The sequence below is a fragment of the Pteropus vampyrus genome, unplaced genomic scaffold (genome assembly GCF_000151845.1).
Source record: "Pteropus vampyrus isolate Shadow unplaced genomic scaffold, Pvam_2.0 Scaffold77, whole genome shotgun sequence".
Classification (NCBI taxonomy): Eukaryota; Metazoa; Chordata; class Mammalia; order Chiroptera; family Pteropodidae; genus Pteropus; species Pteropus vampyrus.
Genome location: NW_011888858.1, coordinates 4,747,827 through 4,771,926, shown reverse-complemented (window position 1 = coordinate 4,771,926; position 24,100 = coordinate 4,747,827). Strand labels below are relative to the sequence as shown.

Genomic DNA, 24,100 nt, shown 5'->3' with positions numbered 1-24,100 from the left:
CTCCCAGAAAAAAAGGGTACTTTGGAAACACAGAAAACTGGTCCTGATTTTGTGATTAGTTTCAGGGAATGTAGGTAGTAGGAAATTTGACACTTTTTAGTATATGTTTTATGTTTTTGAAAATTCAAAAAGAAAAACCTTTAGATAAAAGCTACTTTTCTTTTTTTAAATGATACCTATACACACACATATACTTAGTATAAGAAAATGAGATTCTAGCTCTTGTAATTAATGTAACTAAGAAATGTGAAGTTTTTTTTAAAGCATTGCTTAAGTCTCTTTGCAAAGAGCAGTTAAACAGTGGTTGAGATCCTTTTCCTAAGTGTACTGTATTTGAAGACTGCGACTTAACTCATGCTTGTTCCTCTTAATTTATGTAATATGGTGTTTTCTATTTGTTTCTATTTTCTATTTGTTTAATAGTACTCTTCAAGCTAACTATATAAACAATGACATTTTATTCATGTCTTATAAATTCATATTTATAACTCTTGTAAAGCCAATTAGTAAGGAGAATGAAGGTAGTTTTAGTGAACATAGAAAATTGAAATTGGCAATATGAATGATTGTCATAATCGTATCCTAATGTCCAGTTTATTTCTGTTTTGTTTCCATTTTATAGTGTCAAATTTAGTTCCACTTAGGTAATTAGTTGAAGATTCTAGGTTGTTTTATTAAGCTTGTTTTTCAATATCAGAATACTTTTTTAACTGATTTGGACTCTTGAAAGAAGAATAGTAAAAATTGCTTTTCAGTGTAGAACCATTAAAATATTTAAACCTGTTTGCATTTCTTACAAAAGACAATCATAAAACTAATAAAACCAGATGTTAAATGAACATTAAGTCTAAGATAGACCTTCTCATTTGATATTGCACTCCTTCCTCTTATATCTTGATGAAATAATATACTGAAAAGATGCACCTGTACTTTCATGGCATTTGAGCACTGTGTTGCTGTATTGTGTAGCTTGTAAGATTTTATGTGGTTTAGACATATGAAGGCCTTTTTTAAAAAATCCCTGTAGAATGATATCTTTTTCTATCAATGACACAATTGAAAAATGAAAGTAAGCTTAAATGTGTCAGGTAAAGCTTTATTCTAGGCTCTGAACAAAAGTAATACTTGACTGCTCCAGTGAACACATTTATGTCTTCTAATGAGTCGAATTTTAGCATATTTCACCTTTAGGCATTTAAAGTTTTTGTTCGTTTCTATTATAGTTTAAATGGTAACTTTTAAAAAATTTAGGACCCAGAGAATTAGCATGGAAAACACTTCTTGTTGAAGGAATGGGTTTTGGAGATGGTCATACCCAAGCCTGAATCCTGGTGCTGACACTTTACTACACAAAAGAGCCTCTTTCTATACCTGTGAAAATGAAACTAAGTTGTACTTAAACCTTACCTGTACTGTACTTGTGGATGAAATTTTTCAAAGCTTGTGAAAGAACCTGTTGCAGGGCACCCAATAAGCATTAGGTCCCTTTGGAACTCTGCTCCCATCATAGACTTTATCAGTCTTTTTAAATGTAGTACTGATAGAAAATAAATTACATGTCCTGAAGACAGTTTTAAATTCTCTGAGTTTTATTTTGGACATATATTGCTTTCCTAGGCAGGATTTTTGATTAATTTTTACCTGAAAAGTAGAATATATTAAATTTTATATATTATATCATTTTCTTTATAAACTATATACTATAGAGAAAATTATGTATATAATGAATGGCATCCTTATGTTAACAGACTTTGATAGGTATGACTTTAGTAATAAGGAGTAAATTAATTTTAATTTTCTAGAAGAGAACAAAATGTAACTTTCTTCCTTGGGCATGTAGTCCTCAACTTCGGCTATGTATTGGAATTACCTGAGGAGCTTTAAAAGTTACTGATGGCTAAATCTATTCTACATGTCTTTCAAAGCTCATCTCTTTCCTAAATAGCTTAGAATAGATTTAGCCACATAGCCCATCCTATGTGGCTAAATCTATTCTACATGTCTTTCAGAGCTCATCTCTTTCCTAAATAGCTTAAAAAATGTTATACCAGTTTTTCACGTAGAATTGTTATAGCTATCTATTTAGATGTATGACTTGAGTTAGACAGTCATACCAAGTGCATCTGTCTTTAACTTGGGAATATGAAATAGCCACGTTCTAGGATTTCCGCCCCACCCTAGAGAATACACCCTTGAACTGTCTATCTGCTGCCCAATTTTTATTTGAAACTTTTTTGAGAAAACAACATTAAAAGATTTCTGGAAGATGTGATTTATTCATTCTTTAGAGTAATGGTTCTAAACTTTCTTTGAAGCAATAACCCCTTTGAAAATTGCTGCAAACTGTGGACTCTTGCCCAAAAAATACATGCATACACATGCATATATTCAGGTTCAGGGACCTCCTGATCCCTCTATATTCCATGTATTCTAGTTGAGGACTCTTGCTCTAACGTATAATTAAATCCTTAGATCAAGCCTGATGATTAAAAGGTTGTATAGTTAGACCACATTGTTTTGCTTCTCCTGATTAAATTACTTTTATTGAATTGTGTATTGTTACCCTTCATCCAGTATTGAGGAACAGCTCTATGAAATTCATTTCTGTTTTCATTATAGTAATATAGTAATATAGTAATTTGTCTCTATTTCAGTGATTTTCAAAGCATGAGATTGCAGTCCATTAGTGGGGTGTGAAATCAATTTGGTGGTTTCAACCACCAAATATTTCTTGGTTTTGTATTTATTTTGTTTTTTTCTTATTTCATATTTAAATATTAAAATCATGTTTGATTTTAATGTTACTCTTTTTCCTTTATAAGAAGTGTAAATATGTGATCAAACTTTTATTATATAATATGTGGGTGTACTAGATTGTTGTGCATACTATTTCTTTAAGAACTGTGTTTTGTAGTCTAAAGTTCAGAAACTACTGTACTCTCATATTTTCTCTTAAGATAGACTCAAAGGAAAAGATTTTTTTCTCTTTCTCATCTATAAAATGGGAATAATAATAGTTGCTACCTTGTAGAGAGAGTTATTATGAAGAGTAAATATAGACAGTCCCCACCTTAAAATGATTTGATTTCATGATTTTTCGACTTTATGGTGGCACAAAAGTGATATGCAGTCTTTAGAAACTGTACTTGGAATTTTGAATTTTGATGTTTGATCTTTTCCTGAGCTAGCAATATGTGATACAATACTCTCTTATTCTGGGCAGCAGCCACAAGATGATTTTGCCCAACTACAGGCTAATGTTAAGCGTTCTGAGCACTTGTAAGGTAGGCTACTACGCTAAGTTATGGTGTTTGGTAAGTTAGGTGTATTAAATGCATTCTGACTTAATATTTTCAACTTACGATGGGTTTATTGGGACATAACTCCATTATAAATCAAGAGGCATCTCTATATATAAAGTTCTTTCCTAGCACATAGTAGGTGTTGAATAAATACTAGCTATTATTATTCCAGGAACAGCAGTCTTCAGAGGTAATGCTTTATTTTTATCTTATGCACATAAAATATTTTTGATATTAATGATGTCCTTTATTTTGGCTTTTAAAAATAAGCTCAGAGATAAATTTATGGCAACAGATTAATAACTAACCTTTTGTCTTTCTTCCCTTGGCTTTGATTTTGTCACTTTTACAATTGCTGTTGTATGTCTGTAAGCAGCCCTCATACCCCTTCTGGAACATTGGAATCGTCAAAATATAATTTTATTAAAATATCAGAGTTTTTTATATTCATCTGAGCTAGGAGGAAAGGTAGTGGCTCTGTGAACATTCACTGCCTGTATTAACTGTAGATTAATGAAACTAGATAACAGTGTGGTTAGTTTCTGTCTCAGCTTTTTACTAGATTACTTTGTCCAATAGAAAAGAGAATCTTGATAGCTGTATTAGCTGTCTGCCTAATAGAACAAATTCGTAAGCCTAATTAAACCTGTGCTATGTGGAAATCCAAGTTATAGGAGATCCTTAGTGACATGCTACTAAATGTTTGTATCTATTGAAATAAAAAGTGCTACATCAAAAACTTGTGGAATAATACGATTCAATATTGTTTTCCATAATGTGGCATCAGAATAACATTGGATTGTTTAATTATTCATCTGTGCTAAATATTAGTGCTTTTTGTTACTTTGGTACATTCTTATGTATCTGTCATAAAATATTTCTAAACAAAATGGTAACCTTCACATTTCTGATTAAGGTAAATTAATTTGTATGGTAAAAGTGCCTGGGCAAGGAGGTGTTATTTTTATGAAAATGTAAGGAATTAAAAATTTCTGGACTCCTTCTAGAGATACATATTTTTTTAAGGCTGGTTTTTCATTTGTATGTTTTTAGAAGCATAGTACTTGCCATTTTGAATCTTTCGTGATTAATCCATTGAAAGATAACAAAATAATTAGATTTCTCTGAACATATTTAAGATAAGCTTTAAGGAGTGAGTTCTCCCATATGCCCCAGAATTTTTGAAAGCAGAAGTCCTTAGAAAGCTTTCCCCCAGCACAAAATTAGAATATTTTATTTAGGTTTAATTTTCGCTACTTTTAACAATTTGAAGATATGCGATCCAAATTGCAAATCCAAACACATTTGCGAGAATTGATGGGAAAAGTTTTTTAAAGATGGAGAGAGGAGAATCCAGAAATTGGGAACAGAAAAGAATGGAAAAGGAAATAGTAGAGTAGAAATGAAGATTTTTTACAATGAAGTTTATATAGCAATAAATGGTGAGGGAAATCCTGGCCTCAGAATATACACCGTTATCTTTTAGGATGTTGGAATCTGAGATGTGTGCATATATCAGAGGACTGACGGCATGTGCTTTTACATTAAGTTTATAGTGGTCATAGCTTTATAATTATTTTAAATTTTAGAGAAAAAATTGGAGCAATATTTGTCTTATGTTAGAGGTATTTGAATTTCTCTAATGCGTGAATGTTAGGATAGTTTCCCAGCTATATTGAAAGGTACAATTTAACTAAAATCACTCTTGGTCTTTGAGATCATCAGGAGGACTAGGAAGTCAGTGACCTAGGCATAAACTCAGAAAGGCTTGAACTTTTTTTTATTATTGTATTATATAGAGAGAACAGAAGTCTTAAGTGGGCAAGATGTTAAGTGGGATTTGACTGTGTAGACCTTTCAAATGTCATTATATACTTTTTATAGGGCTGTCTTTATTTTGTTTTTTGTGAGCATAAATCCATGGGGCTTTTCAAACTTTTCTTGAGACAGTTACCAATTCTTGATTTTCCAGAAGTCTTACATTTCTCAAAGGCCAGTTATCTTGCTGGAAGGCAGCGTGGCTCAAGGAAAGAGAGGTCTATAAACTTTAGATCAGACTCAGGTTTGAAAGTTAGTTTTGCTATTTAATTACTATTGAGGTCTGTGACAGTCGCTCTGGGCCTTAGCTTTGTCATTTCTAACAAGTATACAGTAATTTTTTTGAGTTAATGGTTATTGTGAGGTTTGGGTATAATATGTAGGCATTCAATAGAGATAGCTGCTGTTTTATGCATTTTAGGAACTTAACTCTGGTGACTGGAAGGATCTGTGGTGCTTGGATTGTTTTACTTTCATAAACTTTTAAAGGTAGAATTGTTCAGAACTGAATTATAGATGAGAAATTAATCTAATTTACATCCATTTTTCATCACCTATTCCTATAGATGACTTTTGTATCTTAAGTGTATATACTTTTATAAAGTCCTTAACTATACAAAATGGCTTTTTAAAAAAAATTTAACTTATTAAATTTGCAGCATTATTATGTGGTAGACATAATATGTGGTAGACATAATATTTCCCATCTACTCATATACTTCAGTGGATTGTAAATACAGTTGGAGGTGGGGCAGGCATTAAATATTTGAATTTTTCTATCTAAAGACAAGTTATCAGACATTGAAAACTGGTTTCGTTTTTATGCTTTCAAAAGCTTGTAATAAATCACTAAAGAAAATATCCTGTGTGTATCAAAATGAATATTTCATTTTAAGCCTTTCTGAAGAATTTCTAAAATTTTCTGTAATAGTACTGTGATGTGTTCTAATTACAATGGCCAAAAAATTTTATTTCCATTTGTTCAGCTTTTGCTACCTAATTCAGTTCCACAAAGATAAATCCACTTGGATACTATTAAAAAATAGTAAATTTAGACGAAAAACTATAAAAGTACTTAAATTTAACATTATGATCATCGTTGGGTGTGTTGGTTCGAGCTTACTAATAAAATAGTTTTCACGACAGTGCAAAGTAGCGAGATCTAATGCAATAAAGTTTTTCAGTGTGTATTGTAATCTGATTTTATGTTAGAGTGCATTGCAAATGGTTTTAGATTTTCTCACCTAATGTTTGTATTCTTTTTCAAACATCTAATTAGGCAAAACTGAATTGATTCAATTTTTCTATTATAGGAGATTACCTGGGGCAATTGATGTTATTGGTCAGACTATAACCATCAGCCGAGTAGAAGGAAGGCGACGGGCCAATGAAAACAGCAACATACAGGTTTAGTATTTTAAAAATTGCTATTTTTTAACTGAAAAATTATATGCATGTTCTGATTTGTTTAATATTTATAGTGCTATGTTGTTAGGTACTATGAAGAGATTTAAAATGTGGACTCAATCACTTTTATTACAGAAGCTTTTCCATTTAGAATTGATAACCTTTGAGTCTTTTTTTAGTAGGATTTCTTTTTCTGTGCTTTAAACATAACATAAAACTTCACTGGACAAAAGGAGGAAAATATGGGGAAAGTTTAAAGAAGAAAATAAAACCCTCGATAATTTTATCATCACTGTTAACATTCTGGTACATATCTTTCTTATCACTGAGCAAGTATGGGATACTATTATGATTATATTTTTGTGTAGTCCTTTTTTCCCATTTGAAATTATCGTTTGCATTTTCCCATTTTCTTAAAAATATGACATAAAATTTCTTTGTGATAGCTTTATTATTACGTGGTTATAACATTTAATGTGGTATTTCTGAGGGAAGTCGATTTATTTTCAAGTGAAAGAATGAAAGATGACTTATTAATAACTTGGATAATTCAAGTTAGAACTTTTGCAACTGACATTTTCAGCTGTTAGCTTGATCACACTTTTATTTATTTCCTTTTCTGATTGCTTAAATAAATTTACAAAGTCTTCTGTTTTTTATTACTTTTAATGAGTTAATCATATGAAATATTTTTTATCATCTTTAAAGGTAAATTATTTCTAAAATGAAGATAGTCCTCTCTTTTTCCCCAGCGTTAAAATGCTGTGATTTCTTAAAATAATTATGTCCCTTAATTTAAAAAATAGCTTATCAACATAACGCTTTACAAAAAATGTAGGAAAAATTAACTAAAGGAAGGATTATATGTTTAAATGATATGCTTTAGCCAGCAAGGATTTCAGAGGTATAAACTAAATATATAATATTATGTTTCCTGTTTCTGCTATGTTTCCCAAACATTGTTTGCACATTAGAATCTCTCAGGGAGCTCTTCAAAAATCCAAATTTCTATGTTCCACTCTTCTGTAAATTTGGTGCCTGTCTCTTACCTGTTCACAAAAATCATTATTTCATAAACATTACTTTTCAAGTATAAAACCCTTGTTCTTAAAGTTACTAGGGTCACATATCTGGCTGCCTGTTACTTGTCAGTTCATGCCTTACTGTCTTTACTTACTGGTGATGACAGGCTCTTGTACAATGAATATCTGGTTCTGCTGCCTTGTCAATTTCTTAATGCTAGTATCTGTGACTAATAATTGCAAATGCTTTAATTTGAATAGTTGAACTTGGTTGGGTAACAAAGATAATACTTGGTACATTATATTTATAAAGTGCTTGTCTCTTGTTTAGAATGTTTTTATCACTTAATTATTTCCCATTAAAATTTTTTATGTTTCAGTTTTTCTTAGGCTTTGACTATGTGCGTGAATGCATACTAACATCTGTGTATATATATGTATATATATACACATCACACAGATAGAAAAATTAGTCTCACCTCCCCAAAATATATGTATGTGAATAAAACTTTTTACTTTCTTAGATTAAATGAAATTAATTTACCGAGTTTAATCTCAGATAAGAACATTTATTCATCTTTTTAATAAATTATGCTCTGATTTTAGGTTCTTTCTGAAAGATCTGCTACTGAAGTAGACAACAATTTTAGCAAACCACCTCCATTTTTCCCACCGGGAGCTCCTCCCACCCACCTGCCGCCACCACCATTTCTTCCACCTCCTCCAACTGTCAGCACTGCTCCACCTCTGATTCCACCACCAGGTAAATAGTACATAAGACATTTGATTTCGAGGAAGAAAAATAACCTGTGAGTGTTTCTTTTATTTGGAATTTAAGAATTAAAAAATATATGTGAAAATAATATCTTCATTGATTGCATTACATTAAAAATATAGATATGAAATTGATTATTAGTCTTCAGTAGAGTCACACTGAAACAGATACATACATGTCTTGCTATTTCAGCATAGCAAAGAGACATACTAAAATAGAGAAAAATATACAGATACTAAAATTGTGATCCAAAAATATGATTGTGTTCTCCAAACTAAAGTTGCTAATTGTGCATATATAAATCCATATTTAATTTTAAACCATGCAAGATAATTTTAGAATCAGAATAGGCAAAAAAGAAAGATTATTTCCTGTGAAGAGATTGAAATGAAAATCTCAGTCTGGTCATCTTCTTTCTTTATATATTGGTTTCCTTATAGGAGACTGCTTCTGGGTGCCAGGTACCTGGTATTTAACTTCTTTTAAACGAGATAGAAAATTCCTGTAAATTTTTAGTCACTTTTGATTATTTATTAAAAACTAGATCAGTGGCAATAGAAAAAAATTTATAGATACTCCCCAAATTTTGTACTTCCAACCCTTTGTTCAGTGACCTTTGTTAATTTTATTTCCAAAATGCTTTGAATATTTATCTCCCTTAACCAATTTTTAATGAAACTAACAAAATCAATTGAGATAATAATTACTTTTTCTAGAGAGAATGCCTGTAATAAATGATAAAAATTAGCTGTTGGTCCTAATTAGAATTACATGTGTAATATATGTTAAGATTTGATTTAGTATAAAATCAATTTATACTAAAGGGCCATGTTCACTCTACATTTACAAAAGAACTGTCTTTAAGGTTCCACTTATGATCTGAGTACAGAGGCAAATAAAATGTCTCCATAGTCATTCCCTTAGTCATCCTGGGCCTTTAAATGCTAGTTATTGCATCAGCCCTACATCCACAACACCTTTGATTTCCTTCCATTGTCACTTCTACCTTTAAAAGTCTACCTTCAAAAGTGATAAGAAAATTAATATGAAAAATAACTGGCTTTAGAGAATCTCTTGTCTCAAAAATAGAGGAAGGAGAAGACTGGATAGGTTAGAGGTGTTTACTCCAGACAGTTTTATTTCTAAAGTTCAATGAACTTCTGTTCCAACAATAATTTTTTGTTCTGAAACACAAATCATTCAGAAGTTGCGATTGGACCCATAATTCTTAGGTCTTTAATATGGTGAGAATTAACTAAATGAAAAAGGAAGGTTTCAGTGATTCATGAATGAGTTCTTTGTCCTCTGAAAAGATAAAATGTAGAAATAGTTTATTTTGATTGTATTTGATTTACTGAGACTAAAAGATCAATATATGTGATTATAGTTCTTACTTTAGATTGTTGTGCAATCTTAGACTTTACTAGGTACTGTACTAAAAGCGATTTAAAAGAATTTTCTTATTTACTAGCTAATATAGTGTATCCCCAGACGGCTAACATTTTATATAGTTCAACATTATTTGTTTATTAAAATGAGAGAGAGGTGATATGAATTAATGATGGAAAAATACCTCACTGGTATAGTAAGAATATTTAGTAGCTCTGGAAGATATTGCTGATAGACAATGGCATTATCTAGAAGTAAGCTCTTTTCAAAATGATAAAATTACTCCCATTTCTTTGCTATATAATCTCCGTTTAAAAGGTTAACAAATCTTTTAATAACATTTAGATTATATGGCATTATATGGTAACATATAATGCCATAGTTGTTGTATAAGCTATGTGATGTTAATTTTCAACTACGTGCTTTCTATATTTTAAATACCTATGCAGGACTATTGATTCTTATTTTTAGATTAATATCCATGCTGTCCTGTCAGCATTTAAGGAATACAAATTCAGAGGAATTCTAATGCTGGTTTAAGCAGTATCTAACCATGGTATATTTGCTGGGATGAGGTGGGGGAAGATACCAATTCATATTAAAACCAAATATTTATAAGTTGAGGCTAACTGACTTCTCATTTTTACTAGATTGTAAGCTGTTAGAGCGAATATAGACTGTGTATTTCTGTTTCCCCACCATGCTAATCACTTGACTAAATATGTTAGCTATTTGAGTTAAAAACATATTATGTATACATAACACGGAGATTTTCAGAGTGGCAGTTGATACAGTCACAGGGCACTTATCAATCAGAATGGGCACTGGCTTTAAACGACAATATGGCTGCATAGATACATACCAGCTGAGTGTTAGCCTTGATTAAAACCACATTTTCAGTTACTGTAGAACCACATGATTACAGTAAGTGCCATTGAGTTTGCTGTAATTTAGATCACCTCAAGAATCATAAGCAGCTGATGAAAGCAAGCTGTGACTCAGGAGTGTGTAAGAATTGCCTTAATAAGGAAACATTTTTCTTAGGGAAACCTTGGGTTTTCTTTTTGCTTTCTTGAGAAATACTAAAAGGAAAAAAATCTTTTGAGAATTAACATAAACATATTTTAATAGTCTTTGTTAACATTAGCTTTCAAACATTTGCATAAGTTGAGAATGTTTATACATAAATTTTTAAAACTATAGTCCTGTATATGATGGAACAAATATGTAATGACCTGCCCATACTTTGGGATGCTACCATTTTTTAATAAATAGGGTGATCATATGTGCAGATTTGCCTAGAATAGTCCTACTTCATATCTTTGTCTCAGCGTAATTATTGTTACTCTCAGAAATGCCCTGTTTTGGAGGATAAAATTTATAGCTAACTCTGTAGTTGGCTCATTGCATTAGTAGTTAACTCCTTAGCAGTGATGAGGTGAAAGAGAACAACACTCATTCAACTGACAAATAGTTGACAGGAGAGGCGGGGTATATTGCTTCCTCTCCCTCAAACACACATTCTATAAACAGCATGAATCCTTGTTAGCAACAGAGAACAAAACATTTCTGGTCACAATAGATTTGTATGAAAAGTAGAGGAGGTTTTGTATTGGAGAGTGCAGCAAACATTTAATGGACCTCTGGTCCTAAATTAATATCAAGGCTTGGATTTTTTTAAGTGGAAAAGTATTTAAATCTGTTCTTTGCTGCCATACTAATAGCAGCTTGAAAACAAACACTGATTATTCAAGATCTTCCTTAATTTTTAGAAAACTTCTTATTTTCATTCTTTAGTGAACCAGAAAATAGTTGCTATGAATTTTTTTTTGGAAATATATTAGCGTGGTTTTATGTTTTTATTGAGTAATAATAGCTCGTATTTATTGAATGCTTACTATCGAAGGCAAGGTTCTGAGTACACTTCATGTATTAACTCAATTTTATTCTCGACAACATCTGAAGTAGAGATTATTATCATGTTACAGATGAGGAAACTGGGGTTTAAGGAATTTAAATAATAGCTAGAAAAGTAGCAGAACCAGAATTTTAACCCAGGCGGTTTTGCTGGAAAGCCTATTTTACTGTGTTGAAGTGAATTATTACTTGTATGAAGAAAGTTATTGGATAACAATAACATGTCTTAAAAGCTTCTTTCTTTCTTTTTAAGTATTTCTTTGTTGAAATGCATGCATGTATATTTGTGGGCAGGGAAGTCAGGGAGGTTGTAAAAAGCAGGAATCAGATTTTTTTTTAAAAATCTAGTTAACTGAAGTTTTGCTGTTTGCCTGATTTGTGTTAAGTCTGTACTAAATAAATCTAGTTTTAAAATAATTGTTTATTAGCAGAAAAATGTAAAATTGGAGTAGTTGAAATTTTTTTTATTGTGGTAAGATAAGATATATCTAACAAAGGTATATTTTAACCATTTGTAAATATACAATTCAGTAGCATTAAATAACATTCACAGTGTTGTGTAACCATCACTTAGATCTATACTAAAACTTTTTCATCGTCTGTAACAAACTGTATACTCATTAATCAACAATCCCTTTCCGTTTACCCAAGCCCCTGGTAGCCTCTATTCTTTCTTTCTCTATGAATTTGCCTATTCTGGGTGCCTCATATAAGTTGAATCTTTCAAGTATTTTGTTCTTTTGTGTCTGGCTTATTTTGTTTTTAAAATAATGATTGTAAAAAATTTTTTAAACTATGTTCAACCTATATTATATGTTATTGGTTGGCTTTTAATTTAGACTTTTAAAAGTTAATTTATTTTAGTGTAATCGTATTTTATCATATTTGGTTTAATTCATTTCTTGTTACATTGATCAGTATTAAGGCTCACAAGACTTAATATGTCTTGGGAATAATTGAAATCTAGCTCAGGAGTAGAATTCTTCATTGAACAAGGCTGTTTGCTTTACTGAGATGTAGCCCAGACAGACAAGTCATCTGTTTTTAAGGTTGGAAATAGGATTTAGCTCTTTATCTAGATTTCAGAATGCATAGGATTCTGCATTTTAGAAGGAATTAGATTCCTTCTTAAAAAACTGTTGTCAAGTATGTCAGTGTCTTACTAGTCATCTAGTACTATAAATTATATAAACATGAAAATCTCGTTTATTCCTTAAATACCTTGATTTTCGGTTAGCTGTGTTACTTGGGTTTAGGGAGAAAAGTGGCTCACATCTGGAGTCTTTCTGCACTTCTTCCAAGGCCTACCATGTGTAGATTATTTTTCTGTTAGCCTGGTTCCAGCACAGTGGCTCTCAACTTTTTGGTCACAGACTCCTCTTACACTCTTAAAATAGCAGCCACCAAAGGGTTTTTATTTATGCGTGTTCATCTATTTTTTTGTATTAGATATTAAAACTGAGAAATTAAAATATTTATTATAGTTAAAATATTTGTTGTTTTAAAAATACTCATAAAACTATTACACATTAACATTAAGACAACATTTTCTTGAAAAATAACTTTATTTTTCCAGAATAAAAAACAGTGTAAAGAGTGGCATTGTTTTCAGTTTTGCAAATCTCTTTATTGTGTGGCTTAATAGAAAAAAGCTGGATTCTCCTATTTGTTTCTGCATTAAATCTCTTATGAATTTACATGTCACACAGCCTCTAGAAGATTTTCTTATACACTTTTTAGAGACTGAGAGTGAAAATGGCTAATTGTATTTTTATGAAAGTAGTTTTGACCGTCTAGATTCCTAAAGGGTCTTAAAGACCCCCAGGATTCTCTAGGTAACACTTTGAGAACTGCTGCTTTGGCAGAAGCTCGACCTATGTTGGATGAATATTATTAGCACCCTGGAGAAAGTATAATTTTGTCCCTTAATTGAGATGCTGTTTCATGAATATAACATTTATTAAGCTGATTTTATACTTCCATGAAGATTTTGGTCTTACATAACCAATCTGCTTATTAACTGACAGTATTTGCCAAAAAGTAAGCATTTCAAAAATATGTTTTATGGAAGTACCTCTGCAAAAGAATTCCTTGAACCTTTTGAGAACTATACTCATTTTCTCTTATGTTGTATTTTTCTATATTAAAAAAAAGTCTTAGTATTTTTACTAAACTCAAAATAGGGAATAATGCTAATTATCTGTAGTAAGTAGTATATTCTGGCACAATTAAAATAATTTATATGTAAGTTTAATAGAAATTAAAAGCTTTAGGATATTGATTTTTGAATCTTTTCTTCCCATAGATATTCCCTTTAATAGTTATATTTTTAATGTACCATGATGCTATATTTTGTAGAATTTAATTATAATTTAATATTTACCTTTTGTTTGACTCCTTCAATCATTTTGTGATTATATGTGAGCTTATAGAGATCAATTCCTTTATAAGTTCTTTGTAAAAATATTGATATTTCTATCAGAGATGTTTTTATTTGTCTCACATAATTTTTATTTTCTGTAGCTTGTAGATAATTTTATAAGCTAGAAGATTAAGAGATCCTAAAAAGGATAAAATAGTTTCATTTATAGTTAACACAGAATCATCTTTTTTACTTATTAGGTATGGACTATGCTTGTAACGCTTTGTTACTTTTAAGTTTTGTGAGCATAGCATTTTTTAACACATTTTTTTAAAATTTGAAATTATTTCCATTTTTTGTACCTTAAAATTAATTTTTATTTAAATTATTAAAAAGTAGTTTTGTAGTATTCTGTATCCCATGGTTTTTTTTTTTAAGAGATGATAGGGCATATACATGTGAATATTTAGTTTTAAGAATACTGATACATAGAAAACTATGTGGTGGAGGGTGATATTTAATGCTTTTTATAAATCTTGACTTTTTGTACTCATTTTCTTTGTGCAGAACTTACGTATGAACTTGAAGTAGGAATCATTGAGACTTAAAGAAAGTAACCGGGTTCATTTATTTGTAACAAAATAGTGCTGTTGAAATTCAGGAGTTACCAGTGAGAAATACGAAGTGAAGTTCACATTATTGTGCCATGCTTTTTTTTCTCATTTGCATAGAGAAACAGTAGGTGGTTATATATATTGGTTAGCTATTGTTGCATAACAAATAACTCTAGAATGTAGTGGCTTAAAACAATGTATTTATTATTGAACAGTTTTTCTGTGTTAGGAAGGTGGGAACAACTTAGCTGAATCCTCTCCTCAAGGTTTCTTGCAGAATTTAAGATGGCCATCTCAGACTTGACTGAGAAAAGATTATCTTTAAGCTCATTCACCTCTTTTTTTGAAAAGATTCACTTCTTTTACAACATGGCAACTTGCTTCATCGAAGCATGAATGCCGAGAAGACAGTTGAGGATGCCAGAAAATAGAAGTCGCTGTCTTTTGAAACCTAGTCATGGAAGTGACATTTCATCATTTTTGCTGTATTTTGTTTGTTAGAAACAAGTTATTATATCCAGCCCACACTCAAAGGGAGGTATAAAAAGGCATAAATACCTGAAGCAGGGATCATTGGAAGCCATGTTAGAGGCTGCCTATCACATAACTCTTTTTTGCCTTAGTTATACAAAGTAATGATGGGGTACACTGAGAATGAGTTCATAGATTATTATTCACTTTTTTTATTGAGTACAGAGCCTCTTAATTTTGTGAGAATTTAAAAAATACATTTAAATTTATTTTAATACGATGTTTTACAGGGCTGCTGCCTTTCTATTTCTTTGCTTCAGTTCCTTCAGTCCTCAAAATAGGATTTCAAATCCCCTTACCCTCACGCTTTACATTTGATAATTGTCAAAAAATTGATTGTACAGTGTTTCATCAACTCTGTACTCAAGTTTTGATGAATGTTTACCAGTGAAGATTTGCATTGAAATATCTAGGTGAAATAGAGGTCTCACAAGAAGGGCCCTTTCTAGTTCTCCTGATAACTCTCTGATGTGCAGATATTGATTTGAAAGGCATCTCGTGATTTTTCTTTGTGTTCTTAATTCTTTCCAGTTGATTTTTAAAAAATATTCTGTGCGATATTGTAGTAAGATTCAAATTAAAAGCAGACTAATTTTAACCACCTTTATAGCATAGTTAATAATTTGGTTAATGTCTTTTCATTATGCTTTGTGAAAGTTCTTGAGGACTAAATTTTGAGAGGGATTACTAGTAATTTCTTAGTTATTTTGCACAAATTCACATTTTTAGCAGGCTGTAGTGAGCATTAACTGAAATGGTTCATGCTGCTCTTGTATTCATTTAGGTGAAGTTATTAGGATTACGGAATGGGTTGCCAAATTTGGTATAGTTCTTTATGTTACACACTTAAACAACCATGTATTTAAATGTGAAAACTAGTGTTTAAATGTAGTCACATAGTGAAGTTCAGTAGTGTTCTAAAAAAAACCTATAATATTCTAAAGAAAATCAGGTAATAGTAAATATTAAAAACACTTAATATCTCTGCCTTTCTTATTTTTCCCATTTAGTTTGGTGTCTTGGATTTTGCTGAATTGTATTGTTCGTTGGATTCATTTAGCCTAGTAATTTAGGAAGTAGCGAGATAACCTGAGGATGGATGAGAATTGCCATTAAGTGTAGATCAGTTTAGTAGACTTATGGAGGCTTAATGATTTTTGAAACATGATGGCTACTTTACGTATCTTTTTCATCCTTGTTGGTTTTATAAGTTTAGCATATCCTTTTATTGCATGAATGGTTCAATCAGGTGCTTCATTCTCCATTTTAAGGCCACTTGTTGCCTAAATATCTTTTTATATTAACCTATTATGTGCAGAGAAAATTTTTAAATAAATTATAAGCAGATGTTTCCATTCACAAGAAAACATTTTAAAGCGATTCTGTTTCCATTATTTTTTCACATACATTTAGTTAATGAATTAGATTATTTTTCCTCTTTTGGACTAGTATTGACTCAGTTTTTATGAAAGGATTTAGTAAATCATTTCAGCTGTGTTGAAGTTATTTATGGTATAAAAATATCATGAAAAAGTTTTAAATTTTTTTCTATTTTTCTATTTAGTAATGTCATTTTTCTTCAAACAAAAAGTAGTTACTATTTGCATGCCACATAAGTTTTACATTAGGATTTAAGGGCACATTTGACCGATGTAAATTGCAAATGTTTGTACATAATTTATTAAAGTTTATAATGTGTGCAAATGAGTGAGAGTCACTCAAGTGTTTTCTGACGCTTACAGAAATAAATCTTCCATGTTTATCTTAACGTACCCCAGGGGCATATATGTATGCATTGGCTGTGCCCCCTTTCTCTACTCCCACAAAACAAGGGAAATAATAACCTTTCTCCACTCCTGTTGACAACAAACAATCCAAATCAACACTTGAATGTCCCACAAAACTTTACAAAGTGAATATCCATTATCTTCAGAGTTACCTTGTACCACTTATAGTATTAAAGAGCCCATTGATCAATTTACCTATTAAAATGTTAAAATAATAAAGTCAGATTATCAAACTTAGTGTTAATTTCATGGAGTTTGATATTTTGTATGCACAAGTGTGCTTTTTTAATTGATGTCTTACTTTGTTTGTGATTACAACTTGGGGAAACCTGTTATCAAGTTGTTAGACTGGGTTTTCATCAGGAAGTCAGACGTTATACTCGAATTGTTGGTCCTCTGCAAGAAAACAGGATGCTTCTCTTGAGTTAATAAGCCAGGAAAATGAGGCAAGGGGTTTTATTTCAAAGGGTTTTCTTTGGTGATGGCATAAATACATAACAGGTTATAAAATCCAATTACTATATTAAATTTCATCACTTGTTTTTTAGGTATTCCAATAACTGTACCACCTCCAGGTAAAACTTTTTCCATGTTTTCTCCATCATTGTTAATAAACATGAAATTTCAAGCCTAGTTACAGGAGGGACAGTGTTGATATGGTTAGAATATGGAATAGGTTATTGGGATTTCAAGGTCCTATTTTCAGCTCTGCCTTTGCTTCATTCCAGTTTTGATTAAGATATTCAGTTTTCTTATACCTGTCTTACCCATTTCTGTAGAAAAAGAGGTTCTGAGAAAATTCTTACCATATCAATTTGTTGAAGAAAAACAGTATAGGATGTAAAATAAAATTTTTATTAAAAATGTTTTTTCAGACAAGGAATTTTTTTATATGATAAAGTGACTGCAAGAGAAGAGAAAGAGCATTTATTTTGACTTTATCATGGTTTCTTATTTTTATACTCTGCTGGCATAATGTTCTGAACTGCTCAATTAGGTAGATTGACAACTGGTCAGATGGTTGTTCTTAGGGTGGTAATTAATTTGTTCATTGTTGTAATGGTATGATCAATAGTTTTTATATGCGGTCTAGTGTTGTTTTTTACATTTTTTCAGTTTTTTGTTTTTTTTTTTGGTAGTGTGATACAAATATGATAGTAAGTATGTTTACTGAGTTCACTATTAAAAGCCAAGGAGTATAAAGAGAATAAGAAATGACAGTGCTTGGAAGGGTGGGTCTAAATTCAAAATGACCTCAATAAACAAATAGTGAAGTTTAGATAGCATAGACAAGTATATATGTATAGATATGGGATAGTCACTGATTGCGTATGAATGTGACTGAAGAAGCTTTACTAGGAAAAGTCATAAAGGAGTCATTGGTGTGTCTTTTTAGTTTAAAAAGAAATGTGATTGTAAGACTGTATAAAATAGGATTGTGGACTCTAGGACTAATGTGGTAATTGCTAAACTGTACACTTCTAAGATGTTTAATGGAGAACTTGTAACTCCTAAAACTGGATACAGTGAAGATGAGCATGGTGAATTTAAAACAACTAGAAGTAGGGCCAAAAATTGATTTAAATGGACTTTTGAGAAGGGTTAAGAGAACTGGGATTTATTTTTATATAGAATATTAAAAAGGAGGCCTAGTGGAAGTGCTTTCAAATGTGTAGAAAGTGTCAGAGAATATGACAATGAATTGCTTCTTGTCCTCATTCAGGACGACATATGAATTGTAGTGAGAGAGATTTAAATTATATAATTTAATACATTTCCTAATAGTGAGAGTTGTTAAAATTTGGAAGGGATTGGTATAAGGAATTAGTATCGTAAGTTGTGGAATCTTAGTCTTTTGTTGGGATGCTTTATTGCCTATCAATTTGAAAGTGTAGAGTAGATTGTTATGGTCTCTTAGCCATATTCTGTGGTATTTCATTTAGGTATTGCAAATTATTGAGAATGCAGATTCATGATACAAAGGTGCAAATTATTTTCTTTCCAAACTAATGCAAAACTATACATATGTGCCTTTCTTTGTAAAACACATTTTTAGGGTTGTGCTATTTAAAACATTTTATAATGGATGTTCTCAGCCTTAAGCATTTATTATACCTACTGGTAAGATTTTATTTATGAATTATACATTTTAAGGAAATTTCTATACATCTAAAACTCAAAATATTTTTTGAAAGAGGTAAATGTTATTTTACTTGCTTTTCTTCTAAAATATTTCAAGTATAACATATATGGTGACAACACTACCACTGTTTTATGTATGGAAAAGGTAAGGCATTGAGATTAACTTTCTCATACTCACAAAATGGGCTGTGTGTGGTGCTGAAAATAAGACCGGGTGTCCTGACTCCCAGTTTGTGCTCTGTGTATTAGACCAGACTGTTCATTTAAAGTTTTATTACTCTAAAATCTGTTTATAAGATTAAGCTTCATTTTTTTCTGTCCATTATAACATAGAGAAGCATGTTATATCTTCTGAGAAATTTAGTGATATGCAGCAACTTTGTTTCACTCTTGACATAAAATGTACATTTTCTTAACTTTTTTTGTCTTATGATTGAATGTTTCAGGTTTTCCTCCTCCACCAGGCGCTCCACCTCCATCTCTTATACCAACAATAGAAAGGTAAATCAGTGTGGATACTATAAATTTTTTATCATTGATAGGCTTTGACAGAAGAATCGTATACATATATTGGTAATATTTTCAGATATTTAATTTTATAAACAGTAGTACTTGTCTTTTAATGCATAAACCTAGATCTGTGTTACTTTTATATAAGATGTTGGACATACAGTCTGATAACAAAACAGGAGAAGGAAAACGAAATGATAGTATTTTGAAATATCTTCCTTTGACTTATGACATGCTGATTAAAGAAACTCCAAAATTGGTAAAAACTTTGCTGTAGTCAGTTTTGTGGGAAATACAAACAGATATCTGGTCATCATGAATAATGCATGTCTGTTTTAGGATTAGGTAAGGATAGCTATTATCAGGGACCAAAGTAAAGAAAAGCTACCTTATTCTTTGCTACCCTGCGGCAACTCAGCTTCCACAAAGGTGGATTGGTTACTGCATGGCAGTAACCTTATTTTTATATCCTGCATTTATGGTTTATGTTAGTCAGAATGCTGTACCAAAGAATATTTACTTCATGGATGGCAATATGGTGTTTAACAACACACATCTTCAGAATTGTACAGGACTGGTTCAGATTTTCCAGCTTTGTGCTGCTAGGCATGGTTCATAACTCAGTTTCAGACTCAGTTTCTTCTTTACCAAATGAGATTGATATAATTGGAAAGATTAAAATAAGTGAGTATAAATCATCTGCACAATTCTTGGCAGATGGAAATCACTGATAAATGGTGGCTATTATTATTTCCTCTCAAGTGGTGAACTCTGTAAAAGTCGTACATTTCTGAAAAAGTGTTTCAAGTTTTATAAAGACAAATTGTGAGAACCTTACATCTGTAGCATCAAACCATACATATGATTTTCAAAGAAAATGGTAAAACTCAGCAAAGTATGAATTGTGAGAACATGAGGATTTTATTTATTAAGTCCTTGTTAAACATGTTTGTTTTCTCGATCAAATGTTAAAAAGTATTTTTTGATCCTTTCAATGGGGCTGAATTTCTGATTTATAACCATTAAAACCAGTTTTTTAAATTGAATTTTAACCAAGTCTCAAATATTCTGTTAGTTTCAGTTTCTCTGTTATCTTATGAGTTAAACTGAATTCCTTGGATTATTCATGTTAAATAGTGATATGCATAATATAGTATTAACAGGCTATATTTTTATTTACAAGTGGGTGTTAGGTTTAATATTTTGGAAGGTTAAAAAGCCCATGTTTTTAGTACTAGAAAGTAAAATTACAGAATTAAAACATTATTATATTGTGGTTAATTAAAAGTCATAATTCTGCCTTTATGTTTTGCTTTTGCACCAAACTATCAAAATTCAGAACTTAATTTGCAACACATAAAAATACATTTTTCTTCAACAGTGGGCATTCCTCTGGTTATGATAGTCGTTCTGCACGTGCTTTTCCATATGGCAATGGTAAGTATTATTTTTAGTTACCAGATTCAATTTGAACCAGTACTTAAATATTTTTATAGCAATAAAAACATATTTCATGGTTTGAAATACTATCTTACAGAACAATGAAAAAATATTAACTAAAGGAGTAACTAGGTCTTACATATATTCCAGGTTACTTAACAGAACAATTTTTATTTCCTTATCAGCTTTAGTTTTAAAAGTTAATAAATGGTGATACAACATGAATTTTTATACCATGTCTTTTCCTGAAAGGGTTTAGGATTTGTCACCAAGTTGTCTCAGTCTTTATTGACCATAATCTTTCTGTTTCTTGACTCATAGCTTCCAACTAGACTTGTTTCATCTTTCTCCCTTACTGGTTTATCTTTTCTTCTAAATCTTTTGGCAAGGTCATCTTTTCACTCTTGACAGTGTCATCCATTCTAAGGGTTTCTGATACCACTTTTTGCTTAGATTTCTTGATCATCTATCTATCTATCTATCTATCTATCTATCTATCAATCATCTATCTATCTATCAATCAATCAATCATCTATCTATCTATCTATCTATCTATCTTAAAAGTGCTGTGCATTGTACTAGGTTTTAGGGGTACAGTAAACTGGACATAGACATACATTTGCCCTTATCAAATCTATAGGCTAGTGAGGAAACAGCCAGGTTACAGAAGAGAGGGTGTCATGGGAGCATAGTGCAGGAGTTTCCCACTCCAGAGAGGTGGAGCCATAGATGATGTGACTTGGGAGTTCACATCATGTTCAGAGATGTGGGGATGGGTGAGAACATGGTAGCCTTTATGAACTGAAAGAAGTGTGGTGTGGCTGGAGTATATAGAATGCATGATGAGTTTCTAGGAATGAGATAAGATCATGCAGAGCCTTATGGCCATGCTATATAGAATTTCTTCCTTATTCAGAGGACTGTGAGGAACAGTCTACTTTTATGCTGAGTTGTGAAATTTGCTAGATTTACATTGGAAAAAGGTTCATTCTGGCTACCTACCGTGAGGAAATTGTGGATTTGTAGAGTGGGTAGAAAGGTGGGAATGGCAGAGATGCCCAGCTGGAAGAATGAGAAGCTGCATAATGACTGCATATGTGACTATGGTCCCATACAATTATAAGAGAGCTGAAAAATTTCTATTACCTCGTCACGTTATAGTCATTGCAATACATTACATGTTTGTGGTTATAGTGTTGTAAACACACCTACTGCACTGTCAGTCATATAAAAGTATATCACATACAATTATGTACAGTACATGATACTTGATAATAAGGACTATGTTACTGGTTTATGTATTTACTATGCTTTTTAATCATTATTTTAGGATGTACTCTTTATGAAAAAAAAAGTTTGCTGTCTAAATAGTATGCTATCTTACGTCAGCAGCAGCCTCATATATCATGCTTACTTCATCTCTTGATTGCATCGTTTTCACTTATGCTAGATTAGTCTCATGTTGTTTTATACAGTAACATGCTGTACAGACCTGTAGCCTAGGAACAATAGGCTATACCCAGTGGCCTAGGTGTGTAGTAGGCTGTACCATCTGTGTTTGTATAAGTGTACTCTGACATTTGCACAGTGAGGAAATTGCCTAATTATGCATTTCTCAGAATGTATCCTGTACTTATGGTGTCCTATATTCAGGTAGTACCATTGAGGATAGAGAAAATTGAATGGTTCCAAAGGCTTATGCGGTAGAATTTATAAGTCTTGGTGATAAATCAGCTGTAAGTGTCAATCATATACCTCCACTTAACCTTCTGAGTATCTATATCAGAGTTTTACTATCCTTCAGACCTTCGTATTCAAAGCCATATATACTGTTCATTCACATCAAAAGGTAGTCTTTCTGTTGACTGACTTGTTTCGTTGATTTATACCACCTTTTTATTTTTTTATGCTGGGCTCCAAGAAAGTTATACCCCTTGGTTTGAATCCCTGCTTTGCCCTCTCATTATTTGTGTGACTTCTGTAGATCTTCAATTATTAAATGGAGAGCATAATTCTTTCTCATAATGTGACTTTCAATGAGAATACATTGAAGTACATTAGTCCTGCCATTTAATAAATACTCAAATATTAGCTCTTATTTTTATGACCATCCCCACTATCTCCAACAAGCTCTAAGTTACCTCCCTTTTTTACACTGTGAGGCAGAATAGAATAATTGTTAAAGCATAGGCTCTGCAGTTAGCCTGAGTTTGGGTCCTGGGTCCCTCTTATCTTAGTAACTTTGGATAAGTTAAGTAACCTAAGTCATTTTCCTCATCTGTAAAATAAAGTTTGAATATAAAGTGCTTGGGACAGTGCCTCTAATATGTAAATACTTGATAGGTATTGCTTGTCAAATTAATTAAAATTTTATTTTTATCTCTTTTATTGCACTTGTCACTTTCTCCTTTGTGAATAAATTCCTTATGTATTTGTTTGATACAGATGAATATGAGGACTAGCCCACATCAGAAAGAATAGTCTTCATTTTTGAGATTACATAGTTTTCTTGTGAAAGATTTTATTTTTTAAATGCTTATTAAACATTTAACTTTTTCTCAGAGTAATATATGCAAAATTTTAATGCCAAAAGCAAGAGTTTTCTACTCCTTGTTTACCACCCCTAGCTCCTCTCTGAAACATCTTTTTAAATGAAGGACTCTTAAAATAATAACAATTATAAAGCATATTGCAAGAATTAAATCGAAGAAATTTAGGAGTTTTCTCATTGTAGTCAAACAAAGCCTTGGAATGAAAATGGTAAATAAAGCTTCTTTGGATGTGGTTCCATAGTGTAGCAGTTAGCACGTCTGCTTTACATGCAAAAGGTCCTGGGTTCGTGCCCCAGTGGAGCCATAGTCCATGGACTGTGGCCCTGCCACCCTGAACAAGCCCAATGTCTGATCTCGGAAGCTAAGCAGGGTCGGGCCTGGTTAGTACTTGGATGGGAGACCACCTAGCAAGACCAGGTGCTGTAGGTATAAATAATAATAATAATAATAATAATAATAATAAACTTTTCTGGTAATTCTGTTTTACTTTTGTTTTAAAATTTATTTTAGAATTTTGTAAATTAACCTCAAA

At 31.5% G+C, this 24,100-nt stretch overlaps 1 protein-coding gene across 15 annotated transcripts in view; it reads left to right on the top strand.

The window, feature by feature from the left end:
• FIP1L1 (factor interacting with PAPOLA and CPSF1) overlaps positions 1–24,100 on the top strand; it is a 71,999-nt gene that overhangs the window by 29,141 nt on the left and 18,758 nt on the right. For 10 of the 15 annotated variants that reach the window (XM_023532107.1, XM_023532109.1, XM_023532104.1 and 7 more), the window contains 5 exons: positions 6,434–6,527; positions 8,156–8,312; positions 17,473–17,499; positions 19,513–19,567; positions 20,958–21,013. In XM_023532107.1, coding sequence (XP_023387875.1) covers positions 6,434–6,527; positions 8,156–8,312; positions 17,473–17,499; positions 19,513–19,567; positions 20,958–21,013 — 389 coding nt within the window. The remainder of the gene's footprint in view (positions 1–6,433; positions 6,528–8,155; positions 8,313–17,472; positions 17,500–19,512; positions 19,568–20,957; positions 21,014–24,100) is intronic. The other 5 variants (XM_011362647.2, XM_023532110.1, XM_023532105.1 and 2 more) reach the window with 1 other exon arrangement.